Here is a 26008-nt window from a genome sequence, read left to right as displayed (position 1 = left end):
CCACAAACGACAAACGTGTCAACAAGACTGGGAAATTCCGCAAAAGCCGGGCCTGTGGTGGAAGACTTCCTTTCTGCAAGAATGCTGTCACAACTGAAAGAATTTGGCTTAGGTGCCACAGCAGCTTGTGGTGCTTGCTTTTTCACAAATCCTCTAGAAGTTGTTAAAACGCGGATGCAGCTTCAGGGAGAGTTGAAGGCAAGAGGAACGTACGCGGTACATTACAAGAACGCCTTTCACGCTTTTTACACAATCGGTCGATTTGACGGCCTCAGATCTTTGCAAAGTGGACTCGCTCCCGCTCTAGTTTACCAAGCAGTGATGAATGGTTGTCGATTGGGATCTTACCAGGTTTTTACCAACTTAAAACTGACTGCAAACAGCGAGGGTCGAATCGAGTTTTGGCGGTGTCTTCTGGCCGGCGCTGTCTCTGGTGCCATTGGCGCGTTTTTGGGAAGCCCGGCTTATATGGTGAGCACCGAAACATCAAAAGTATCATGTATGTGGGCTTTTGGCTCTAGAGTTTACCGATTTATTTACTTTCAACAGCAAATTCCAAACTTTGACAAACGGCTGCAAAATCTAGTCACGAGATTATTGCGTGACTGCACATCGTAACGCCATTGAGATATTTTAGTGGGTATTTTTCTCCGGCTGATTTTTTTTGTTGTTGTGGGTTTTTTTTTCAAACGTTAATTCCAGTAAGGTTTCGTCTTTTTTTTTTGGTTCTTTTGTTATTGTTTTTTTTTTCTTTTGTGACTTGCTTTACACTTTTTCCCCCCAGTTTTCTTATGTAGGAGTTTTTTCTCTGTGAGAAATCCTCAGGAGAAATGTAACGGTTCATTCCTAACTTGAACTGTCTACTCGGTGACACACAGATCTTCAGTCAAAGGAAAACAAACCTTTTTTTTGCCTCATTGAATCAAGGGTGTGCTACTAACCATCTTTTTTGCTTATCAGTTGTTTAATTTCAAGATAGTCTAACTGTACAACACAGTCTAACAGTACAACATCAATTTTGCTTCCTTTAACCTAGTCGTCCAAAAAATTGTAATGTTGAGCAGAAATTGTACAGATTTGTAGGTTTTTGAGATCATCAAATCTACATGTAGCATTGAGGATTGGACCTCCTAATATACATTTTATATAAGACATTTTTTTTTGTTTCCAAAAATGATTTGATATTTAAATCTCCAATAAGGTCAAGACCCAACTTCAAGCACAAGCAACAGACACTATCGCTGTCGGCTTTCAACACAAACACAGTGGCTTTGTCCAAGCATTATCAGGTATTTACAGAGAGTTCGGAGTTAAAGGACTCTGGCGAGGTGTCAGTGGTGCTGTTGCACGTGTCATGATTGGATCTGCTGTTCAGTTGTCAACTTTCTCAACCACTAGGGAAAGGATTGCAAAAACGAATTTCTTCCCTGAGAAAAGCTGGCTTATTCCAGCATCGGCTAGTATGATTAGCAGTGTTGCGGTGGTAACATGCATGACACCATTTGATGTAGTAAGTACTCGTTTATACAATCAAGGAACCAACGCTAGTGGTAAGGGACTCTTTTATAATGGCTTTGTGGACTGTTTTGTCAAAATATTTAAGCGAGAAGGTGTGATGGGGTTTTACAAGGGTGTTGGACCACATTACTTTAGAATTGGTCCACACACAATCCTTAGCTTACTCTTTTGGGATCAGCTAAGAATGTTATCTGCTTCTCATGGTTTTTAAGGAAGATTACGGACCAAGCTTTAAAATTAAGTTATATATGTAAATAATTTGCATTTAAAATATGAAGGTGATTTTATATTATAATGTGGTATTTTGTAGTAATATTGTTAGAGTTAAAAGACAGTGTGTACATACTAGATTAAATTATCTGATATGGCAATGAACATTCTATACTGAATGCAGTTCATTCTAGAAAATCATTATGCAGAAATAAACTAACTGAAAGTAACACAGGCTTAGCAGTTACTTCTTATTTGACTTTTAAAATCTGCATAGAGAACAGCACAAATATGTCTTTTTGGCATAACATTATGACAAAGTTTTGCATGGTTGCTCCTTACTAACAGTATAAAAATATCAATACACTGTTATTTTGAAATTTGTGGGCCCAGCAAAAGGCTTTGTCCACAGGACAAACTTATAACTGGCCTTAAAGTAAATTTGTGACCACCAGAGGGGCAGATCCAGGATTTTTCTTAGGAGGGGTGGGCCACTAAGGAATAGTGTAACTGAGTTTTATATTTTTGCAGAATACCAGTTATATTAGGAAGCTGCATGTCATTTCAGTGGCGGGGGGGCGGGGATGCACCCCATGCACCCTCCCCCTAGAACTGCCCCTGCATCAATGAGGAGAATTAATATTTAAAACCCAGACCAAAAAGCTTAAGTGGAAAGGCTGTTTTAAAGTCTAGAACAACCAATTTTTCACAAGTTTGTATGGAATTTAATTCTGAGTTCAGCAAATCAATCTATCATCTGACCTTTTCATGGTTTCTGGTGCCATTTTGCTTAACACATAGAATATCATATACCAAAAAAATAAATTAAACTTAAATAAGCAAAAAAAATACTCAAAATAGTAAGAACTAAACGAGCTGCGTAGTTACAAGGATTATTATGCGTTAAATGGGTTGAGGAAAAATAAAGAGAGGAGGAGGGAGAAAAGTTAAAAGTTCAATGCCCAATAAGTTGAGAGCGATTAACTTTCTGAGTATTTTATGAGTTACAAGGAAAAGATACTCATCAGAAGGTTTTTTTGGTCAAATTTGATGAGAATACATTTGCTGTGAGGCAAGGAATTGCACTTTTAATTTTTTCATAAACAAATGTATGGAAAAATAAAAACCTTAAGTGTGACTTTTTTAGCGTGGCTAAAATTCAGTGGAATGCAGTCAGTAAATTCATTTGCCTGGTATCTCTAGTTTTTAATTCGTAAATACTTCAGAACTCGTATTTTCCGTGAGTCGTTAGACATTAGATATTCTCCATTTCCCTCATGCATTTACTGTAATTTATGCCGTGTTTGCCCCCAAAATAAGATGGTGTCAGAAACCGTGAAAAGTCCTATTGGCAATCTCTCGACTTCTCGCCACAAAAAATTCTTTCTCGCTCATTATATGTTGAAGTTAATGCTAACTAGATAGCTGGTGATGGTATGTTACATGTTAAACTCGTAAATTTGAAAATGAGCGCTTTTAAGGACCACTGCCGCCTGAAAAGACTTTCAAAGGGTTTGATGTGCGTTGCGTCGATTTTCAACGCGCGTTGCACGCGCGCGCCATGCGCAAATGTGCCAGCTTTTTCATGAACAGCTTACAACCTAATTTATACAGTGATGGCCATATTAGATTATCGAAAGGAAGGTGTCATGGGGAGCATGACTGGGCAAACATAAGGAACAGCAGGCCCGTGGACTTTGACAAAGAGATCTCATTAAGATTATTACTTTCAATGAGATTTCACAATGCTTTGCAACTCATAACACACTTTCCTACGCAGTAATTAACTTCGCCGGTTGTTTTTACATCAAAATTTCCAAAGATCATGTATTTTGAAGTGAGGTTATAACGTGAAATGATTCTTTTTGTTTTGGTATAAAAAGAAAGATTCGTGAAGAATATCTTTTGTGGACGTGTATTAAACTCTTGGGTAATTAGAAAAAATGACTAGCGCATGTAAAGTTTTCCGGCGAAACATTCGTCTTAGATGTTCCTCAAACGGTTTTTCGTTGCAACTCAAGTAATCTATTGAAATCTTTGAAAAAACACTTATAACTCATTTTGTCTCCTTTTTTTTTTTGGGGGGGGGGGGGGGGGAGTTTCCGTGTTGAAGAACACTCGCACATACATCATCATACCCCTAAACTTGACAAAGACCCAAACCGATTTTTACGAAACGCAAAAAAAGTCTTGATATAAAAATTCTTCGTTTGGGAAGGTAACTACCAATGAGTTGTGTTTACGATGTGATTATTTCCGAAAAAAAAAATTCACGCCGAGAAATGCTTATTATATGACCAGGCCAACAAAATTTGTACGTATATCCGTTTCCTTTGTTTTCTTACTCTATCTCTCCTCTCGTTCTGTATATTCCCGTGCTAATGTCAGCATAGTTTCGAATCAATAGTTTATCTTTTTTTGTAGGATTTCTCGAAAACAAAGTTTAATCACACTACAAATTTTACAATCGACCAATATTTGTCCTTTCACCGTTTATCTCTCTTTTGAGCGATTTAATTGTCCATGCATGAACACAAAGCTCCCTAAATTAATTACGCGCAGAATTTCAGTGTGAAGATAGACTGCCAATAAAGTGACGATTACCTTTCTTTTCTTTTCCGAGACAGATGGCTGATAAAAGTGCTTTTAACAAAGAGATATACAGTTATTGGCAAGAACGAAAACTGACCGATCATGTTTTCAATCTGGTTCTGGACAATTGAAGAAATATTGTATTCGATCACGTTTCTTTTAACATTATAAATCCAATTATGTTTCTAAATACAAATTTTGTTTAAACTAACATACCGCCCACATTACAAAATAACGAAACAAATGCCGAAATATTATTGTTTCTATGCTGATTGTTGTATGCAGAAGAAATAAGTGGAACCAATATCTAATTTATCCAAACGTTTTAGCAATTTTACTGTCGGAGAAAACCAAGACCGTTTGTATTGTAAAAATGAAAGTTCGTAATTTTGAAGTGGAGTTGAAAACAGTACAGTTCTTGAGAAGGATATTCCTTCAGTGGACGAGAAAGGGAGAAAAAGGGAAAATTTTTATCTCGAACCTCTCGCATGTTCTGACCATGCACTGAACTTACAGGGATTCTCGTAGCGAGCTAGGCCATATATGTATATAAATAGAGCCCTTGGAAGCAAGCTCTAGTGTTGTTATTTTGCGGAGCAATATCATCGAGTTTGACCATCAATTTTATTCCATTTAGAAAGCGATCTGCTGGTGTTGTCACTAGTTTATTAGAGGAACGCCTGTGAGATCATGCTGACAGTGTAAACATCAGTTCTTCCTCTTTCATGAATAAGCGATAGTTTCTGTGATGTGAATGGATTTTTTTTTTTTTTTTTTTGCTTGCTTTCAGTTCAACTAATTAATCAGTTTCCCTTCTGACATCTCTTCTATTTCCTGATTTGTAGACATGATTTAAAAATCAGTAAGAGGATGACGAAAGGAAAGGAAAAAAAAACTATGATTGCACAAAAATTTATGGTGGAATTACGTGCGGCGAAAAAAATAAATCATACCATTTGAAACGGTTTTTATCAGTCATATTATACTCGGATCTCTCGGCTATGAATTAAAAGATTGAAGTATACGGTGACATTTAATGTGGTGTAGAAAACCAAGTCATGCCATTTAAAACTACTTTTAAGTAATTGTACAGAAGTCGTTCGGCTATGAATTAACAGGCCATTGAAAAACAAACTTTTGAAAGGTTTTTTTTCCTTCGTAGCGGGAGATGAACTTGCTCCTGTACCCCTATGCGTGTTTTTTCCTTCTGTATGCACGCTAAATTCTATTCGCATTATACCCTTTCTTAAAGAAACGGAAAGAAGTTAAAAAGCATGTATACTAGATTGTTCTCTAACACTCTCAAATGCAATCAATACTTAGATTTAAACAACAAAAAAAAAAACAGTGTTTATGATTTTGACATCCGACTTAATTTGAAGTTTATACACTTGCTGTGCCACCTAACCCAGTTGGTTAGCCGCATGACCCACTCAAACGTTTTTCCCTGTCAACATAATTTATTTTTAATCTTCCATTGATAAATCCTCCATTTGCTGTTGACCTTATAGAGGCGAAGCGTGGTTGCAAAACTTCGTATAATTGTCGCCGAGGTCGCGGGTATGGATCCCTTTCAAACTTCTTAAATGCATATTTTTTCCTGTGGGGCTATTAAAATACAACTGCTTAAGCACAGCAGTTCCCTATCTGCGATCATAACTTTCATCTACATTTTGTTTTCTTCTTGTGCTATAGAAATAAGTGGTTAAATTTTTGGCTAAAACTAAAACCAGTTATGACTTAGTTTACGCGACCCTTCTGCGGTTGTCATCAGTTGCATGTTTCCAAGTTCTAATTTGATTGATTACTTTTTGTTGTAGTGATCTCCCTGGCTAGCTTTGCGATAATCAATCATGAAAAAACGTTTCTAATCCGTTCTTGAATAAGAATATGCGGTTATGCATCACAGAAATCAGACTTAAGCAGCAAATTCAAACCTCAAAATGCACGAAATATTTTACGAGTCATCATCTTTTTCGAATTGTTTTTTTCTTTTAAACAGTCACAGAAACAAACTATAGATAAGTTGTCGCGTGTGAAAAGCGATAAAAAGTTGAGAAATCCGTGTAAATTTATTTCCAGTATCTCGATAAAAGGGACGCACCATCGCACTTTCAGACATTTTTTAATTACATATATACAAGCGTAAAAATTATATTACGGGAATATCATCCCATGTTGATTCAAATTCCATATCTTTTATTGACTAAGACATAATATTTTTCAAATGTGGCAACATCTTTTTGTGTACTCCATTTTCGTTTGACATCATGACAGAAACTCACAATTTATTTCAATTAAAACTTACAAGGACATGTCGACTCATAACAGTCAACCGCGTCCACTGATAATTAAAGAGATAAACCTTGCCCGTGAAATTAACTTTCTTCAAACCGCCGCTATTTGGATACAAATTCCGGTTTTCGTAAAACAAAGCGAGAAATCGATGGAAATGGTTTTCAAAAAGGAGTATTTGAAGTTGACAAGAGGTGTCATAAAATTCAAAACAAAATTCTTTTTTAACCTCCACTGTTGTCGATTACAGAAGGCGTGCGCCATTGGAAGGATAAACCGCGCTGTGATTGGTTACTGTTTTAAAGTAGGGGTTAGTTTTGGTTTATCCGTGCGCTCTAATTGGCTGATTTGCGGGCTCGTGCCCCGCTCACTTTACGTAATGAAAAAATTATGCATTCAAATGGCTTCCCGCTCTAATTGAGTGTCGAACTAACTTCATTTATTGGCTAGTGAGCACAAAACGGATGTTACGACTAACAAACGCTTATGCTGTAAATTGTTTTCCAGTCAAAAACCTAAAGCACTCCGAGCAAATTACAATAATATACGCACATCTGGAGGCGAAGAAAATGAATATGGAATTCTTTTTAAAAATCGCAGCGATATTTCCGAGTCTGTGAAAGCCGCAATTCGCTTTAGTTGTGTATTTTTGGCTTTGTTCACGAAATTGTTCAGTAGGCGAATAAATTATTTGAAAAGTAACTTGAATCACACGCGGACAGGATAAATTTTGAGCGATAACGATTTCGCTGAGATGAAAAAATGACCGGTCTGGTGAACCGTCACACGAACTCCAGTCTTCAGTTAAAAGCGTCGAGCATCTTTGCCGAGGTAAACGGGTTCGCTGCGCGAGTTCTAGCGACGTTGACGTACTGTAATGATTGTGAATACGACGTGGAAGGATTATTTATTTTTCCGCAAGACGAGAGAGCTACAGTCGTCGAGTTTGAAGCGACGATAGAGGAGCGGCATGTTAGCACGCAAGTTTCGGAGATCATCACTCGCAATTCTGAAAAGCACGCGTTCGCTTTGGAGGAGCGAGACGACGATCTATTTTCGCTGAGTTTGGGGAGAATTCCTCCACTCACGTCGGTGTTTGTTCAAGTGACTTTGATTACGGAGCTTGGAACGGACGAAACAACCGGTGGATCGCTATTTGTTCTACCGTCGGTCTTCACTCCGCGACTCGCCAGCGACGAAAATGAAGAAACAGATTTGTACGGATCGCAGATGCTTATTACAAATATTCCCCGCAAGACTCAGGAGCCTTACAGTTTTGAGCTGCAGTTAGAGGTAGCCGCTCCGTGTTTATTGGCAGGGTGTTCGTCTCGAACGCACGCTATTCAAGTCGACGCAGATTGCCGAGCAACGAACGCTTCTCGCATTCACATCACGATCGCCGAAGCGCATACGTACGATCGGGAATTGGAGGTCGTACTTCACCTCTCGCATCCCTACGACCCTTACGTCCTGATCGAGGAAGGAAAGAAGGGTTATAACTCGCTGCGAGGTGAAGATAAAATGGAAAGCTCAAATAACTCTGATACTCTGGAAGATTTTCACAAGAAGGCGGCGATCATGATAAACTATACCCCAAGACTACCCACTCCGAGCGCTGTTGGGGAATATATCTTTCTCGTTGACCGCAGTGGCAGTATGAGCGGGGATCACATTTTTCACGTCAAAGAAACGTTGATACTCTTCCTCAAGAGCTTGCCAGCGAACTGTTGTTTTAACATTATTGGTTTTGGTTCGTATTATCGGAGTCTGTTCCAAGAAAGCCAACCGTACAACGAAACGACGTTGGGAAAAGCTTGCGCTTATGTGCATAAAATGAGGGCTGACCTAGGTGGTTCTAATCTCCTTCTACCTTTGGAGTTTATCTTTGAAAAGTCTACAAAGCTTGGAGTGGGGAGGACAGTTTTTATGCTGACTGATGGAGGTATATCAAATACTTTAGAGGTCGTGGATTTTGTGCGTCGAAATTCCTATACAACACGGTAAGGTTTTTTTGAGGTTTTTTTTTATTATTTAATTTTTTTTGGCCGGTAAATGCGTTCAATGTAAACTATCTCTTTCCCCTGCAAGGCTCTGGTTGCGTTTGTGAGAAAAGTTTTTTCCACAGCACAGGTGACTCAGCTCTTTTTTATTTGTCTCGCCGATAATTGTTTCGCTGTGCAGAATATTTTATTTTCCAACACACAAACAATGTGTCGCTTAGTTTTTGCCACTGATTAATGCGTTGAAGAATAGGCTTTCCAGTCTTGCCATAATTTATCCCGTCTCTGATCACGAACTGAACCTACAAATATGCTGTGATCTTTTAAAATCCTTTACAACAACTGTAGACTGATTCGAAAGGCCATCGGCAGATCGTTCTTGAGGCAGCAATTGCAGAGTTTAAAACGCGACCAAGTGTACTCTTATAAACAAGAATTATTTAGTCGAAACAGTTTTAACTGTTTGCAAACTCACAGGTATGAAACTATACACTTATATTTTTTTTCGATGTTCCAGATATCATGATTCACATGACAAAATGAAAAGTAACCAGTTTTGTTTCAGATTATGTTTCCATTCGGTGCCTCTTAAACCAATATCTTCTTATATTATGCTAGTGTAAACACGTCCTCAAATTTTGAAAAGTTGCATAGCTTTCTGTTTTTCAGAGTACATTGGTTCAGATTCAATGTATAAAACTAGTTTCAAGATATGGTCGTTTTGCAACGAAAACCTGTCTCCTATACATTGAAAATTGAATTTGTCTTCTTGTCTTCCTGTTCCCAACAAAGCTTGTTTTTAATTTTAAACATAAACTTATCGTCCAGGGTAATGGTTGTCTTGAAATAGAAAAAGATGCTTTCTATTCATTTGAGGAACAATTTCAATCGATATTTGTGTTCTGTAATTTTTAGAGCAGATTTGACAACTATTAAAATCGGCTTAGCGAACGAGGAACTATATTTCCGACCTTTTTATATTAATCTTTAAACGAAGACAAAGTTAAAGAAAAACGCTTGCCAAACTATAGTCATACATTTGGCAGCTCAATGCGTGGTTAATTTTACGTCGTTTGAGCCCGGAAGGTGCTTTTGAAAGTCTGGCGAAGGGGGCGTAAAAATACGAATTATTTTCCCTTCGTTTCTTGGTAAAATTGAAGCCGGAACTGACAGTTGAAATAGCGAGTTCAGAGCTTTTCGTTGACGACCGATATTTAGCCATTACTTAAGGCCCTCTGTGTAAACAACTTGAAATTTTCCGAGTGGTTTAATAAACTTAGAATTCATCGCTCCCGAGGCGAGAAAAAAATCATGTTCATTTCTTTGTAGCATTGTCATGACGGCGTAGTGTGAAGGAAAATTTTCTTGAATTTCTCAGTTTGGAGCGTTGGGAAAGCAACACCTTGAAAATTGAAATTACCATGCAATTTAAGTGTGAATAATTTTAGATTATCATTGTATAGCACATCTGTTCATGAAATACTGTAAATATTTCCTCTGGAAAGTTGCATTCGAAAGCGGTTATTTCTTAACAGGTATATGTAAACGTCGACTATGGTCAGCTTTTGACGGAAGATTTCAACTCATTTCTAGCTCGTCCATAGGAGAAATACTGGTCCGATGTGCCGATACTGAAGTTTGCATATTAATTATTTCAGACAAAGAAAAACCATAGACCAAGCAGGTGGTAATTTCAAAGATCAAGCGAAAATAATAAAGCAGAAAGTCCGGATGTGTTAATTTCAATAAAAAAGACCGTGTCACAATTGCTCAACCGTCCCTTCTTGAAACAGAAATGGACTCGAGCATGAACTGACTGCAAATAGCATATCTGATTAAATTTCGGCTTTTTCTTCACGAATTTAATGTCTGCTACAATATTACCGAGATTAAGCAGCATTGTCAAGGATCAAACTACTTTTCGCGACCAAGCAATGTGTTTTTAGACATTTTTAAATTTTACCGAAATCCATTTCGCCTTGCGTCTGATAAACGAAAAATACACGTCATTTACATCATACAAAGGTCGCCGAGTTTTACGCTGTTTTTTCTTTTTTTCTTTTTCTTTTTTTTTTTTTTTTGCGACGACAGAAAAAAACATTAGATGAGAAATAGCGGTTTTATGTTAATATGAAATGATTTGAGCGCTAACTTTTTGCACCGTTTGGACAAGCCGACTTGTCATTGTTAATTTCGTCGGGCGTCAAGCGCTATAGATGAAAATATTGTAGTTCTTTAAAAAACGCAGTGATTTTCGCTTTTCTCCAGCTAAACGAATCTGCGTGTTTTTGTGTTTGAAATCAGCAGTTGTTGTTAGAAACACAGTTGCTTACATCTTTTCATCTCGTGCAAATCAGTTTTTGTGTCGTACCTTTTTTGTGCCGATTTAATAGTGCAACATCCAACCTTGCATACACCATTTATAAGAATTGCAAGGCCTGAGTAGAAGACGAATGAATTAAAAGCGTTGGTTTTTTGCATCTGATTCGTTGAAAAGAGTTGGTTGTCAAACTTTTCAGTAACCTCAAAGAGCTCACATTTAAAACCAATCATAAACCAGAATTAATTACAGACCGCAATCGTGGCCAGCATTGCAAATGCACAAAGCCCTGGCCAAACGGATTCGCAAGTAGTTGCAAGTAGCCGCAAGTTGAACTTGCGTTGGGTGGCCAAACAGACTCGCACGTTTCCTCGCAGGTGCACGCAAGTCGCCAAAAACCCATTTCAAGCAACCTCGTTCCCAGGGTCTGTAGGAACGAGGTTGCATTTCAAGACTACGGGTTTAGTATTTCATTGGCTAATAGGTTGCTATAACAACGAATAGACGTCACTCAACTTGCGTTGACTTGGGTTGGGTGGCCAAACGGTTAAAAACCTGCGTCGACTTGCGTGCGAATTCGATCTCGACTAAAGTGAGCACAAGTCATCGCAAGCCAACGAAAGTCAACGCAAGGAGTCTGGGCAAACAGACTCGCAAGTAGACCAAGTTTTCAACTTGCGTCTACTAGCAAGTCCGTTTAGCTGGGGATTAAAATGAAGGTACAGGAATCTTTCCTATAGTCCCTTGTATCTTGATATATTCTTATTTTGTGTTCGTTAGGTTTTACACGTTTGGAATCGGACCAGAAGCTTGTCCCAACCTGGTGCAGGGTGTGGCTGGGGCAGGAAGGGGTCAGGCATACTTCATAGCAGATGATGAACGAATGCCAGTTAAGGTAAATATTGCATCAGAAATAGCAAGTTTTTGAAATGATAAAATAGATTGGTGTGTCCCTTGTAAGTAACTGCATAATTTCTTACTTTCTGACAGTCCTGGCTGTGCGGTAGCTTAGCGTGTGTAAAGCATAGCGAGTTGGAGGTCTAGATCGAAAACCTGGGCAGGGTTCTGTTGTGTTCTTTTAAAAGACACTTCGCTTCGAGTTTCACAATGTCTCTGATCATGAAAGCTTGTCATTCGTGGTGTAGAGCCCGGTATGATACTCGAAAGGATTAAAGCAAAGGCTTTTGTGTGCCATCTGGCACTGCGCTAATATTTCCCATTGCGTTCTTTTCTCAGGTAATGGAAGCACTCGCAGATGCCCTTCAGCCCGCGATCACAGACCTAGAGGTCAGCTGGCACCTCCCCGAAGGATACGACGTCATCCAGACGCCACAACTCCTGCCCTTCGTTCAGAACAACAAGCGGCTGGTGATATATGCAATTTTGTACCGTCCCCCGGGGGAGGAAAAAGATTCTCCGAGAACACCCATCAAGAGGAAAATGGATTGGAGTATGAGGTCATTTTCAAACAGCTCGGTCAAAGTGTTTTGGTTTGAGGACGAGTGCGACCTGCTGGCGGAAGATCAGTTGTTGTTAGAAGCGGAGGAATCGCTACCCTTGAGCGAGGATGACTTTGAAAAGGACGAGGAATTCAAAGACGAAGCGGGAGTGCCGGAGCAGGACAGCTTTGATACCGAGATGGAAAGCGTTCCCGAACCGGATACAATAGAAGCCATTGCTGACGGGCTTCTTAAACGCATGTGCAGGGAATTGAGCCAGGATAAGGCTAGTGAAGGTGACCATGAGATAACGCCATCTCCCTCTGTGCTTGAAAGCGGTGAGCCGTGCGAGTCACGCAACGAGGATTTAAGTTACGACTGGTCGTGTGAGAAGAATGTCCGGTCTGACATGATATCTGTTTACCCAGATGTAAACGAACAGAATAACAATGATCTTTACTCAACTAAAACCAAGTTGCCAAACATACCCAAACAAGACGACGTCGCATTTCAGAATGCCTTAGGTGGCGTTTCCAATGACATTAAAGACAGTAATTTGTGTAATGATGACTCAAAGAAGGCTGATGAATCCCATGAACACCAAAGGTCGCCAAAACTCGTGCGCGCCTACGAACGGGACAGTGGTGTTGGTTTCAGTATAGAAGAAAATGACAAGAGTCCCGATGAAGCCAAGAAGGACCGCCATCTCAACGAAGAAGAAGAAGAACCGAACGACTGGTCACATGAAAGCGACAGTCCAGCTTTTGAGGAATCCAACAATACAAGAAAAACTGCCGTCCATATTTACAAGAACAGCGAGTTCCTGTCGCAACTTGGCGTGCCTGCCGACTTTGGCGCGGTGAATATCCGGGGATTTGTCGGCGACGAGGAAATGGAGCAAGTCATTCCATTTCCGGTTAACCGATGTGGTGGTTCTTCGAAGCGTCCCACAATCCACCAGCTGCTGGCACGATCACTGATCAGAGAACTACAGTCTTCCGTGGACTCCACAAGTACAGAAACTATTGAGATAATAAAAGGGATGAGTGAGCTGTCTAGCGTCCACTCCAGGCACACAGCCCTTGTGGCACGTGACCAGTATTGTTATGACGACCAGGTTTTAAGTGCTTTGCAGTTTCCACAGACAGAAACTCTGACTGGCTTTGGGTAAGTTAAAATCCAATTTTGTTTTGAGCGAGTAAGCTTATTGTATTGTAGAGGTTACTTAACGAACGAATTATACGGACGAATGCCGTTAAAAACAGCTTTTCGTATTCAAGCTTATTACTTCATACATTTATTATACTTTTCATCCGCTTTTTCAAAGGAATCGTAAAGTGAAAGTCCTAGAGCGAAACTCCGGCTTCACGGAGGGCCTGGGCCGGCGTCTCCCCAGTCCAGATGGCAGTGACCAAGACATTTCGCCATATTTCGCCGAGGGCGGAAACAACCCTATTCTGGAGGCTGGAGAAGAGCCAGTGGATTTTTATCGCCTTGAGCGAACTGGTAAAGATTTTTGTTTGTGAGATCTCTTGTACTTTCGCTTCTATTCTTAACTCTGTGATTGGCTAAAAAAAACACTCACGCTTCCCACTTGGCCAATCATGGAGCAAAACCTGTCGCGAATTGGTCACGCGCGTTTTTTGTGTATTTACGTGGAGTTTTGTTGTTGTTGTTTTTGGTTTATTGTATTGTTTGCATTCGTTGTGATTGGCCGTTTTGCCGATTACCCTTAATTGGTTTTGGTTTGGCGCGGAAGACTCTTGTTTACTTAACGTAAAGCAAGTTATTTTCATTTTCCAAGGTACTCCAGAGAGTCAACACGAAGAAAGTGGATCAAGAAAAGAAACTGAGGGTACTCAAACGTCTCCCAGTAAAAGTCCACGAAAACATGTTCCTCCTTTCTCCACGAGATGCGTCTTAGGTGAGAGGCAGCAAACCCCCTCGAAAATCAAACCCAAACTCCTCTCCTCCTCCAGTCTTGATACCTACTGGAGTCCTGGGACCAAACAGCATTTGTCGTTTGTGCGCATGATCAGTTTGCAGTCTGCTCAGGGAAGCTGGAACATAGATTACGCCTTCGCGGAAGTCCTGGGGCTATCGCTGAATGGTATTCAAGAAGCGTCCCCGCTGGCCGACAACTCCGTTTATATCGCGGACGACCTTCAAGAGCTGATGGATTCCGATAAGTGCGATAACAGTTCTCAGTTGTGGGCCACTGCGCTTGCGCTGAGTTGGTTATATCGAAAGAGGCGCCAATTCGAGGCAGAGTGGAGCCTGGCGGCGAAGAAGGCGGAGGATTGGATGAGTGGGATCCCGTGTCCTCGCGGGTTTTCACCCGATGACTTGAAAGCCCTCGCCTACCAAGCGCTTCTGCTTCTTGAAACAGAAACACGAAAAACATCAACGGTTAGCACTATGCCGCAGGGAAAAATAGGTCTGAGCTTAGCTACAGTGTAATCACCATTTAGTAAACACAAATTTAACAAACTCAATTACGACGAAAAACTCTCGATTGTGGCGGAAAACGTTGTGAATTACACAGGGGACTCTCACTTCAGATTGAAAATGAATAAAATCTATGTTAGCATGCCACGAAGGTGTCGTTGTGTGTGAGGTAGACATTTTGAATTTGAGATACGCGACCAGCTGTTGCTGGGGTCTGGGACTGCTGAGAAAATTTGGAAACTGAATAATCGCGCGCAGAGAAATGTAAATAGTTTAAAACGGCCGCTTTACCAACGAATTAGACAACTTTATCGCTGGTAACAAAAGATTCATTTTCCTCTAGATTTGTGTGAGAGTCCCCGCTCGACCAGAGGGCGTAAGGAAAGAGTTAGGCTGCTGGCCACGCCCATCTCAGCAGGCTTACAGGGTTGGCTGAAAAAACAAGTAACAAACAACAGGAAATTAGTGATGAACCTAGCTCTTAAAAGGGAGCGAATGAAATTACATGTTGTAGAGAGATGCGTGGTCCTACAAAGTTTTTCCGCTAGAGCAAAGGGTTGGTAACAGTAACAGACAGATAATGTTATCAATCGTTGATTAAGTTTGGAATAGACCATTTTACAGTTGTCTGCTCAGTGACCTGGCCTTTCAATCGCAGCGAGGCTGGAGGTGACCTTGTTTTGATATAGACCTTACTGCTTTTGTTGTGTAAATCAAGTTGTTCTAATTCTAACTAGGTGCATTTACGTGACAAAAGTAGCCGAGAGGTCTGTATCAAAGCAAGGTCACCTCCAGTCTCGCTGCCATTCAAAGACCAGGTCACCGAGCAGAAAACTGTAAAATGGTCTGTTCCGCTCTCCAACCAAGCTTAGGTATGTCTATTTGGAGATGTTTCGCTTAACAGGCCAAATTCGTGTACCCGATGTTGGTCTGGAATTTGCTTGCAACGGAGGGCAATGCAGGGGAATATTATTAAAGAGAAATTTATCTCATTTGCATTTGAAAAGACTCTCCGCATTAGCCTCATTTGCAAGCTAGTTCCAGTCCAATCCCGAGAATACAAATGTGACCTATTGTCTAGAGGCGCGTTTGAAAATAATGCTTCAGTCTTGTCATGTCACGCGGCTCAAATACGATTGCAAAATAGCTCAGGGAAAACGCCTGAAACCAGGTTTGGTTTTGGTTATTTTGATTTGATTTTTATCTTTTTTTTGTTTTATTTGCAGACGCTTCGTTATCTGGAAGCCTAAGATATCGCAGAAATACCTGGAACTTTTGAACGTACAAAGTCATAGAGAGCTGCTTTGCTTTGCGTCTAGGAAGACTGATTTAGCTCTGTACGTGCATGCAGTCCAGTCTTTCTCGAGATTTTAGTTGTTCGTGACCGAAATAGATGCCTGTATGATCTTATTTGTGTTCAAGCAAGTTTTCGCAACATTATCTTGAAACCATTTGACGGGATAAAGTGACGTGAAATATATGGTAAACTCACAGGGTACCCAAACTCATGATGTGACTGCTGGGGATCCTGGATTTCTTATGCTCAAGCATCGCACTGCACGGGAGAAAGGTCTTTTTGAACAAAAGATTTGAGGATTCTAAAATTATTTGCCAATCGATGGATTTTGACGAAACTTGCAGCGCGTTGCCAAATTTACCAATCCCAAGAGACATGGGCTCTTGTTTATCCCTCTTCACCTCAACCAGTAGGCTGGCCATATCAACAACAAATCAAGTTTAATTTAATTTTGAATTAATTATTATGGTCTTGAGCGTCCCATTGCAGTATTACAGAGATTTTTAAAGTTGGTCCTTGAAATAAAGCGAATGGGTGTAGTTAATTAGGTAGCAGTGGTTCTTCAGTATTATGTACAAACCAATGGGCTCTTGGTACAAACATAAAACGCCTGAATGGCTAGAGTCTGGTTTAGTGACTTGTTTTAAGTGATAGAACCTACATTCGGTTACAAAAATCCAAGCTTAAGTGTATGTAAATTGGGACATGTACAGAAGCCCACTTAGTTTTGCAAGTACTCATTAAACTCTTTTTGCTTGTTTGTTGCACGTTTTTTTCCCATCATTCCATCTTAAATGAGAACGAAGATGTATGACTACCAGCACGTTTCAGCGTGCAGGTCCCGGCGCAGGAGAAAAGAAGGGAGGGGAGGGGAGGGAGGTGCGTAGAAACATTCAGAGTCGTCTGATACTGCTTAAACCGGAGATGACCGCTGGCCCGATGAGTCACTAGGCTGCAATGACGCTCTCCTTGCATTTTAGGGGTGGTAAATGTTAAATGCAAGGCTTTACGTGAAGGCGAGAGAAGGTTTTTTTTACGGGCATGATAAGGCAAACTAAAAATTTTGCGAGACCCATGGTGTTAGAGGAACCATTAACCACACTCGAATTGGAAATTCAAGACTGAAAAATTCAAGATTAGGCCTGCCAAATATGGAAATTCAAGATTTGGCCCGCCAAATATTGAATATTCAAGATTTGGCCTGCCAAATACTGAAAATTCAAGATTTGGCCCGCCAAATATTGAAAATTCGAGATTTGGAGATTCAAAATTTGGCCTGCCAAATATTGAATATTCAAGATTTGGAAAGTTACGATTTGGTATGCCAAATATTGAATAGTTAAGATTTGGAAATTCAAGATTTGGCCTGCCAAATATTGAAAATTCCAGATTTGAATTTGAAAGTTTTGAGGTCAACAAGAAATTTACAAAAGCTAGTCAAAAGTCATAGCTTGCAGATTTACCAAAACTAACAAGACTTTATTTCTCATCGGCAAAAGCGCGACATGTTGCCATTTCTTATAAAATATTATCCCCAGCTACTTGGTAACTTAAAACTATTTTCTTTTCATTGTAAGTAATTTCGAAGCTTTGTTACCATTTCTTTGCAAGTAAAAGCGTGTTGGGTTTATAATTACTGGCTTTACAACTTTAAATCTCACAATATGCATGATGGTATATGTTGAATGTATAGGCACGAAATATAATGCACCTCTACAACAATGAACATAACTATTAAACTGAAGCTAGCGCGACTCCAATGTTTATCATGGATTTGAGCTTTGACTAGTAGAAAGAGAACCTAAACTTTAACTTTTGTGTGTATTTTACGGATTGAACCACATTATGTATCACATATGAAACATTTCAATATAACATTAACTTGCTGTACGTTTTTAAATTTTTAACCATGGTTTCACTACTACGATAAATTTTGTTTTCCTGGGTAAAAGCCCAAAGAAAGAAGTAGGTTTCTTTTAAACGTTTCTTATTGCCTCTAGTTGATTTTGAGTACGAAAACTCAGATTATAAAAGAAAGTTAATAACCAAAACGGTTCACTTAAAGCAATTTTAGAATACATTCGAACCTCCCGTAAGCGGCCACCCAAAATGTCAAGCCTAGGGTGGTCACTTACGGGAGATGGTCGCTTACGAGAGCTTAGACCATAATGGGTCAAAATTTTGCCGCATTAGCATATGGTAACTGCAGAGACTTGCCCCGTGTTTTAATGTTTTATTCATGTGAAAAGTAAATTTCGAGAAAAAATCCGGTACTTCCCATTGAGAAATTTCCGTCTCCAGGAATCCGATAATGTTATATCACCTTATTATCCAATTTCAGCTCTATTATTTGTAAAGTGGTCGCTTGTGAGAGGTTAAAATCAAAAGAACATTTCAAATTTTTAGCTCTGAAAGTAGTCGCGATCGCTTAGGAGAGGTGGTCGCTTACAACAGGGTCCAAATATAGTGATTTGACTTGGAAACTTTTGGTATTTTAGAAAACTGGTCGCGGAGGAGAGGCGGTCACAACCGGAGGTTCTACTGTAGCTACCTAAAATCAGGAAGTATACATTTTTTTGCGATTGATTTTCAATACAAACTTTCCCGCATGCAAATAGTGTTTGCTTTGAGGTGTAATTGCTTTAAAACGCTATATCTACAACTGCAATTGAAAAAGTACTCTATTGAGAAAGTAACTGTCTTTAAACTATTGTTGCTACTTTGTCCACTTTTAACACTGCCCCAGGGGAGACAACTGTCCAAACTCGGTTAAGTATTTTCCACTTTTTCCAAAATGCGCTTCGTCTGGTAAACCAGATGTAAAAGTAATGCATTCTCAGGAGGATCATCACTCCACAGAGAGAGTAAATGGCGGCAAATACAGCTGTCGTTTCAGGCTCCTTGGACTTGACAAGCAGTTGAAAGATGCAAAACGCAAAAATGGTGCAAATACTAAATACTGTCACGAACAGGTACCACAGGTCCACTCGACTGCAGGGACCCAGACCCCCGCTCGGTAAACGCCACTATAAAACAAGAAAAAAAACAAATAAGACATTTTCAGCAATTCAGGTTTCCTGTTCCTACCCAACAAACGTCAGGGTACCTCTTTAATATGCCTCCTTAAATACCAACCCAATCATGTACCGGTTCATGTACTTATGTCCAGACTGCAAAACCGAGTTTGACCGAGTTTGCCATGAGCAAATAGTCAACAAGACGCAGTCAAATATCGTTCCCAGCGCTTGCCATTACAGTTTGCCCTGGGAACGGAAATGGACACAGTGGAGTTGAAAAGTCGCTCATAGAAAACAGGGGCAAGAAGTTTAATAGCCCACTTCTGAGTTACCTTATGTCTCTGTGTCAAAACAAGACTTCGTGCGAAACAATTCACATGAAAATGTGTTCCGCCGACAGGTTCACTTTCCAATCAGTCTCATTTTCATATGAAAGGTTATTCACAAAAACTCGTTTTAAAACAGAGGCACAAGGTAACTCGGGAAAAAGCCTATTGTTTAAGTGGACACTCTAAAGGATTGCGGTCCAAAGCCAACGATTTTGAATATTTTTAAGCAAAAGTAATTTTCACTTTCAATCAAATTGAGACTGATAAAACATTTTACAGGATTTGCCTTGATTTAGTACACAGCTGATCGCAAGCTCTGGAATAGCAAAGTTACCCCGGCGCTAAATTTCTCGCTCTATATAGTGGTTCAACCCCCGGGGGACTCCCACATAAAAATAACGGAGATGCTCGTAATACCTGTTAAGGGTTAAAAACGCTGTTTTGGCATGTCTTTGGGTGTTTAGCCTGAAAAGGTCCACAGCAGGAGCTTTTGCGGCACGTTTTAGTATATTGAGCCGAAAAAATATGACAGGAGATAATGTGTTCTGTAAGAATTGGTACCTCTTAGGGGAGAAAAAAATTTCAAGCCACGCCCACAAAATCGGATCTTGGCCATGGTAACTCTTAGGAATTCTTTTCAAAATTTCTGACGAGCAACCCCGTCTTTTTTATATAGGAGTTACCCCGGGGTTGAGCCCTCCTGGGTTCGGCCTCTCTCTCTCTCTCTCTCTCTCTCTCTCTCTCTCTCTCTCTCTCTCTCTCTCTCTCTCTCTCTCTCTCTCTCTCTCTCTCTATATATATATATATATATATAGATAGATAGATAGATAGATAGATAGATAGATAGATAGATAGATAGATAGATAGATAGATAGATAGATAGATAGATAGATAGATAGATAGATAGATAGATAGATAGATAGATAGATAGATAGAGCGATAGCACAGAAGGGGTTCGGGAACTGGTCTAGTGATCGAAGTGCGAGCGGCAGATCAAATGATAAAAGCGCCCCTAATTTTCAATCAAAACTAGGAGACCGTAACAACTCATCAAAAGCTATGTCTGACCTCTGTTACAATGCCCCTTTTCAGACACGGTTAACTTTTCTTATCTACATCACAATCTAATCCCATGTGTATGCGAAGCAATTTAGTCAGAAACCACAAAATTGCCCCAAAATGCGTCACATACATGTTGGATATACTGTGATGCAAATGAGAAACTGTTGATTGTGAAAAGGGGCTATCATAATTCCATTTGATGCGAAATAGGAAACTCCAAAAGAGTCCTGAGGATTCGAGTCTCAACTCCCCTAATTTTAATTCAGTTCCAGAGCTTCACGAATACCTCAAACACACGAGCAATCGGGCTCGGTGGAGTGACACCAATATGAAGAAAATTAAGGCATTTGTCAAGTTTAAGCAGCACGTGATTTCAGTGTCTATGGAGCTTGACGTCTCTTAGTAACACTGCCGACCAAATTACAATTGTTAAATTTACGCAATAAAGCGTATTATATAACGTATTTAGCTCACTAGAACAACTCACAATAAAGCACTCTACCGATGTTAGCCGAGACAAGACAATATTTATTTTCTTTGGTCATGTCACACCAATATACTTTTATTTACAGAGGGCTGCTAACCTTGAAATTCGCTGTTCTTTCATTTACACACAGATTTTCAGAAATTTCATGGTGAAATTCACCATTTACGAATTGCCTTAGTTAACCTGTGTGAAGACGAGTCTTCGTGCGAAAACATTTGTGTAAGAAGATGTTTTACCTGGTCGTTCATTTTCAGTTACTGAAACTCATTTTTGCAAGTTGAGGCAAATGGCGGCTTGTAAAAAGCCAGTGGTTGTCGCGTGGCAGACCGTTGTCTCGCGGAATGTACCGTCTGCCGAATGACCACTGTTTCGACTGAATAATTATATTCCTGGAGTTGTATAATATTAAAGAAATAATAAAAATATTGAATATTGTTTGCGAAGACTTAAAACTGAAGTAGAAAGTGGCTTTACGAATTTTGTCGAACGAGTTAATTCGTATGAGAAAAAAAAACTGAAAAGATCTAACAAACGCTGGAGAACAATTTCGCAATAATTGCTCACAATAGGTCGCATGCAGGTTAAATAGGCAAAAATGTGTTAGGAAATAATAATTACAAAAAACTTGATAATAAGTTTACAATTCAAGGCAATCGCAAACTCCGATCTGAAGAAATTCAAAAAAAAAAAAAACTAAGAAATACATGGTATTCAAATTGCAAGCGTCTTTGGCAAAAATTGGAGCTTAATATTTTAACATTTATTTTTAGACAAGAGGATAAAAATAATTGGCTTAATGCAAATAAAGTGCTCGGCTTTAGAATTGCACGGAGCGAGGTCCCAGATAATTGCAAAATTTTGACAAGTGTTGATAAATGACAATAACTGTTGTCTAGTGGGTTTTATTGTTTCTCGTTTTTTTATGACCATCATATTTCACTTTCAAGTTGATGGTGGAGCTACACTTCGAATTAAAGTGCTTTTCAACACTTTTAGCGAAATGCCAACAAGCCATGTGATGACTTTTTTATCATTGTTTGGCGAAATTTCAACTTTTAATTATTATTTCAACTTTTATTTGGCGACATTTCGACTTGAAATAGAACTCAAATAGAAAATTGCCGTGTCATGTATCAACAAATAATTTCAATACAAAAATGTTTTTCCCTCGCCGCAATGAAAGCGCCTGTTTGTCAAGTTTCAGAATTAATTTTCAATTTCCCTGCAGCTTCACGGCGTCAGATATTTCTATCACTGTTTATAATTACCCACCTGTAATATATTCGTCGCAGATTTATGTATATAAAGTGCAGGTTGAATGTAATTACTCAAACCGCAAGAATCTATCTGGTAACACTTGATTCCACCACGTTGCACTGAATACAACGTGTGTTTCTTTGATATTTGTGTGGACATAACATTGATCTTCTAGCGATTTGATGCGACAGAAATAAAAAATCGCGTTGTTACAGTAAAAATTAATACCAGTGGGTGGTTTTGTGGTTAAAAAGACAAAACTGACATTGATAGTAACTGGAAACCCAGTATTCTACGTGCCAAATTAGCCTCAAATTTGACGATATTTTAGTAGTGGCTAATCGGTATTTTTAGTATGAACTAAAATCACTGGGGCGTACGAATATAAACAAAACATTGCAATTAATAAATAATGCTTAAAACAGTGTTATTTTTGCAAACAAAGAAACCATGTGCCTTATGAAGTACAAAAATATATAACTGCCTCGATGTGAATAAAATTGTCATTTGCTTACCTGCTGTAGCGGCTTTGTGCGCTTCTTTATAGCGACATAACGAGAACAAAGCTCGCACGAGGACGTCTGCGAAACTTGGAACCATTTCACAAGACAACTTTCGTGGACCCACTTCGTAGATCCGGCGCATTTACAGGGACTGATCAAGACTTCTTCCCCACTGCTTTGACAAATACGGCACTCGTCTTCGCCGATCGTAACACAACCGGCTTTTCTCAAGTCGCTGGCCGGCGTCGTGAGAAAAGCTGTATCGTCGTTGCATGTGCATTTCCGGTCATCGAGCAATTTGTCACAGGCATCACGGCTTTCACTGGTATCAGAAGTTTCACTATTTCTTGAGGTTACTTCAATTTGCAAGTCACACAGCTCTTCTGTAATACAATCTTCATTCGTCGCTGATAGATCTATTCTGGCAATGTCACGCTTCCATGTAACATTATCATCATCATTAGTAGATTTACCCAAAAACTTGTCTTTGCCCGCTCCTGCGCCAAGTCCCTCCATGTCTTAAAAGCACATTTCCGTGAAGTGATTCCCTTTATCTGCGAAAAGATAAAGAGAGGCGTTTCATATGGACATGACCCGCTAGGCATGATCGAATCACAAGTGAATTGGAGAACGCGCGTGCCTGATTAGCCAAAGTCAGTTTTCTAGACATTCTGACGCTATGAACAACTCTAACTTTTAAAATACATTTTACCTTGCTTCTTTGGCCGTCACTTTGTGAATCCCTTACAGCGAAAATCTTTTATGTCAAACACTACACCTTTACAGTACTTATCCAAATAAAAGCTTTTGGTGTAAGTGGGAAAATTTCTATGCGCGCCAAAGCTTGTGATTGTTTTGTAAAAGAAACACGAGTGAATATTGTCGCCTGTCAATGGAATATGTGCCAAGTTAGCGTGATTGGTTTAAAAACCTTTTGTTTGCACGTTTGGGAGGGTAATTCACACGGAGATATTCTGTTTGATTGGTCCGTTATTCGGTAACCGAGCCAACCGGAAGTGAGCGGAACGCTTTTCACTGGCTTTGTGTGACACATAGGAAGTCACACGGAGATAAAATTTACGGGGTTTTATTCCTTTTCATCATCAAATTGACAAATGTTGGCACACTGCCTCCACACGAAAAGTAATCTTTCCTGTGATCTTCCACAACCTGTTCACAACGTGTCATATGTGAAATCTGCATATTTATCCTTGAGGGCCAGATAAATGTTTATAGTTCGCCACTGCCTAGGTTAAAACTCATTTCCGGTTAACTCAAAAGAGAACTTGACGGCGAGCAGAAAAAAAATATTTTGAAAATTTAGCGTTACAGACTGCAGTTGTTTCTTTCTTGTTGTGAATTGGACCTTTACTTGTTTTGCTTTTAGATTTCAAAACTACTCTAATATCTTTGTTGATATAACGTGCAAAAGGGCGTTAGATAAGCCGCTTATATTATTACCTGTGTCTATTTGTTTTAAGGGTGTTTTAAAACCCAAGCCCTTGAAAGTCGCTCTGACGAGCTCTTATGGCACATAAAAGCAGAAGAATGTAGACATTCATACAGGCCGGAAAACATATTTCAAACCAAAATTATTGAGTCATCTTAAACTGCAACTTGCATTACTGTCTTGACAGAAATATTATTCACGAACATAAGAATATCACACGCATATAAAGAATATCACACGGAATGGTTTCCCCCTTTCAACTCGTGTTTCGTAAATGGAAAAATTTGCGCGAGCGACCAATCCGAAAAAATAAAACATGTTACGTAATTCCGGCGAGAAAGGGATGAATTTTGCGAGCGAACAGCTAAAAAATTCAAGACCATTTGTTCTTTTTTAATCAGGTATTTTATCAATTCTGCAATTATAGCATTAGGGCCAATATCGATCTATCAATGGCGTGACAGGTCAGACATTCTCAGACGAAAGCCATGAAGCCATGTAAATGCATTCTAGAATGACACCTCGTGCTCTTTTACCTAATTTGTTATCGTTTTTTTTTTGTCTTTTTGCTGAATGTTCCTCTCAAGAAAATCTTTGAACCCCTCTGCAGACAGAAAGCGATTAAAACTAATTATACATACATAGGAAAAATCCAATCTGATAACAGTGACAAGTTCTAAAAGCCATTGTTATGTTACCAGAACAACAATAGATAAACATAACAGTGCCGTTATCTTGTGTTTGATCTCATCGAGATCCTTATGTCCCTTATGGCCTGGAAGTGGCTGAAGACTCTGAAGGATGTAATTTACTGCAACAGGACTTCTTGTCCCACACGAAACTTTAGGGAAAGAAAATTATAATTATATAAAATAATGTACGACACATTTACTGGGATTTACTGCCAAGGTTGAAGTTAGGAGCAAAGAGTCAGAACGTAACTCACCCGTTTCAGAGAGTTGAGCCATGGTCCTTATAATGTTGTAAGACAATGCAGCAATATCAGTAATTAGTTTCCAGAAGGAACAATAATTCTTTCATGACGCTCCGCCCTATCACACTCCCCCCCCCCCCCGCCGTGTCCCCTCTGTCCATCTAATCCCCTCCCTCTCCAGCCCTCATCCACATCAACCGAGAACAGACGACAGTGAAAAGGCATATAATGTGCACGTACCGGATTTCATTGCCCAAGTCCAAGTCCTAGATTCTATAAGCCCACGAGCACAGCTCCAGAAGTAAGGACCCAGTCGGCTACTGGCCGAGTCAGGTATCAATCATGGACCCAATTATGCTAATAAAGTCAATACAAAAAGCCATTATTAAAGACACAATTGGCAACTGTTTCATCTTTATTCGAGTCTTCCCTCAAGACTGACTCCCCTTGATTTTATCCAGTTTCTTTTTGTTTGTTTCCTTCCGGAAACAGACATTGTAAACAGTCGAATTTCCTCTTCACAATTTGTCGGTGTACATACCAAGTTACCATGCAGAAAACTGATATAGTTAGAAAATTTGGCACATTCTGCACAAACAGATATGCGACGCAATTGTCTTTGAAAGCAACCCCTTAAAAACGCAATGTTCCAAACCTTGTCCTTCTGTACTTAAACGTACAGATGTTTGACTTGTGCATAAAAATGCACCAAAGTCCATTGAAAGCCTGGACCTTGGACAGTCATTGATGCATGAATTTATTTGTGCAAATTAAATTGAGAAATAGAGCGAGCTACCATCATTCTTTAGGAAGCAAACGGCTTTATTTATTACTTTACTGAAAGTATCTC

General features: G+C 39.5%; 3 protein-coding genes across 5 annotated transcripts; 2 read left to right on the top strand and 1 right to left on the bottom strand.

The window, feature by feature from the left end:
• Nucleotides 1-70: 70 nt before the first annotated feature.
• LOC145482096 (solute carrier family 25 member 35-like) lies at nucleotides 71-3786 on the top strand. The gene is made up of 2 exons (XM_081460693.1): nucleotides 71-471; nucleotides 1202-3786. Exons 1-2 carry the CDS (start codon nucleotides 82-84, stop codon nucleotides 1727-1729), a joined length of 918 nt encoding a protein of 305 aa, XP_081316819.1. The 5' UTR covers nucleotides 71-81; the 3' UTR covers nucleotides 1730-3786.
• Nucleotides 3787-6449: 2663 nt separating this feature from the next.
• LOC145482084 (uncharacterized) lies at nucleotides 6450-17392 on the top strand. Of its 2 annotated transcripts, none has more exons than XM_081460678.1 (6): nucleotides 6450-8615; nucleotides 11716-11830; nucleotides 12172-13541; nucleotides 13702-13880; nucleotides 14179-14783; nucleotides 16049-17392. In XM_081460678.1, the coding sequence occupies exons 1-6, from the start codon at nucleotides 7378-7380 to the stop codon at nucleotides 16070-16072; spliced, it is 3531 nt and encodes a 1176-aa protein (XP_081316804.1). In that variant the 5' UTR covers nucleotides 6450-7377; the 3' UTR covers nucleotides 16073-17392. The 2 variants fall into 2 exon arrangements, with proteins under 2 accessions (XP_081316804.1, XP_081316803.1); XM_081460677.1 differs by having other exon boundaries at nucleotides 14179-14811.
• Nucleotides 17393-17498: 106 nt separating this feature from the next.
• On the bottom strand, nucleotides 17499-25810 carry LOC145482083 (E3 ubiquitin-protein ligase MARCHF4-like). 2 transcript variants are annotated; one of them, XM_081460675.1, is made up of 3 exons: nucleotides 25399-25810; nucleotides 22787-23328; nucleotides 17499-19145 (listed from the first exon to the last, which is right to left on the bottom strand). In XM_081460675.1, exons 2-3 carry the CDS (start codon nucleotides 23288-23290, stop codon nucleotides 18822-18824), a joined length of 828 nt encoding a protein of 275 aa, XP_081316801.1. In that variant the 5' UTR covers nucleotides 23291-23328; nucleotides 25399-25810; the 3' UTR covers nucleotides 17499-18821. The 2 variants fall into 2 exon arrangements, with proteins under 2 accessions (XP_081316801.1, XP_081316802.1); XM_081460676.1 differs by lacking the exon at nucleotides 25399-25810 and adding an exon at nucleotides 23487-25296.
• Nucleotides 25811-26008: the final 198 nt, after the last annotated feature.

The sequence above is a fragment of the Orbicella franksi genome, chromosome 3, assembly GCF_964199315.1.
Source record: "Orbicella franksi chromosome 3, jaOrbFran1.1, whole genome shotgun sequence".
Classification (NCBI taxonomy): domain Eukaryota; kingdom Metazoa; phylum Cnidaria; class Anthozoa; order Scleractinia; family Merulinidae; genus Orbicella; species Orbicella franksi.
The sequence above is the reverse complement of the archived record's forward strand: the minus strand, read 5'-3'. Positions and strand labels throughout refer to the sequence as shown.

Bases quoted from the DNA above. Each gene is read 5' to 3' on its own strand.
- LOC145482083 (XM_081460675.1), bottom strand. From the start codon at position 23,290: ATGGAGGGACTTGGCGCAGGAGCGGGCAAAGACAAGTTTTTGGGTAAA. The intron at 19,146-22,786 runs GTAAGCAAATGA...CTTGTTTTATAG, and splicing joins GCACAAAGCCGCTACAGCAG to TGGCGTTTACCGAGCGGGGG.
- LOC145482096 (XM_081460693.1), top strand. From the start codon at position 82: ATGCTGTCACAACTGAAAGAATTTGGCTTAGGTGCCACAGCAGCTTGT. The intron at 472-1,201 runs GTGAGCACCGAA...ATCTCCAATAAG, and splicing joins TGGGAAGCCCGGCTTATATG to GTCAAGACCCAACTTCAAGC.
- LOC145482084 (XM_081460677.1), top strand. From the start codon at position 7,378: ATGACCGGTCTGGTGAACCGTCACACGAACTCCAGTCTTCAGTTAAAA. The intron at 13,542-13,701 runs GTAAGTTAAAAT...GCTTTTTCAAAG, and splicing joins GAAACTCTGACTGGCTTTGG to GAATCGTAAAGTGAAAGTCC. The intron at 14,812-16,048 runs GTCTGAGCTTAG...TTTTATTTGCAG, and splicing joins TATGCCGCAGGGAAAAATAG to ACGCTTCGTTATCTGGAAGC.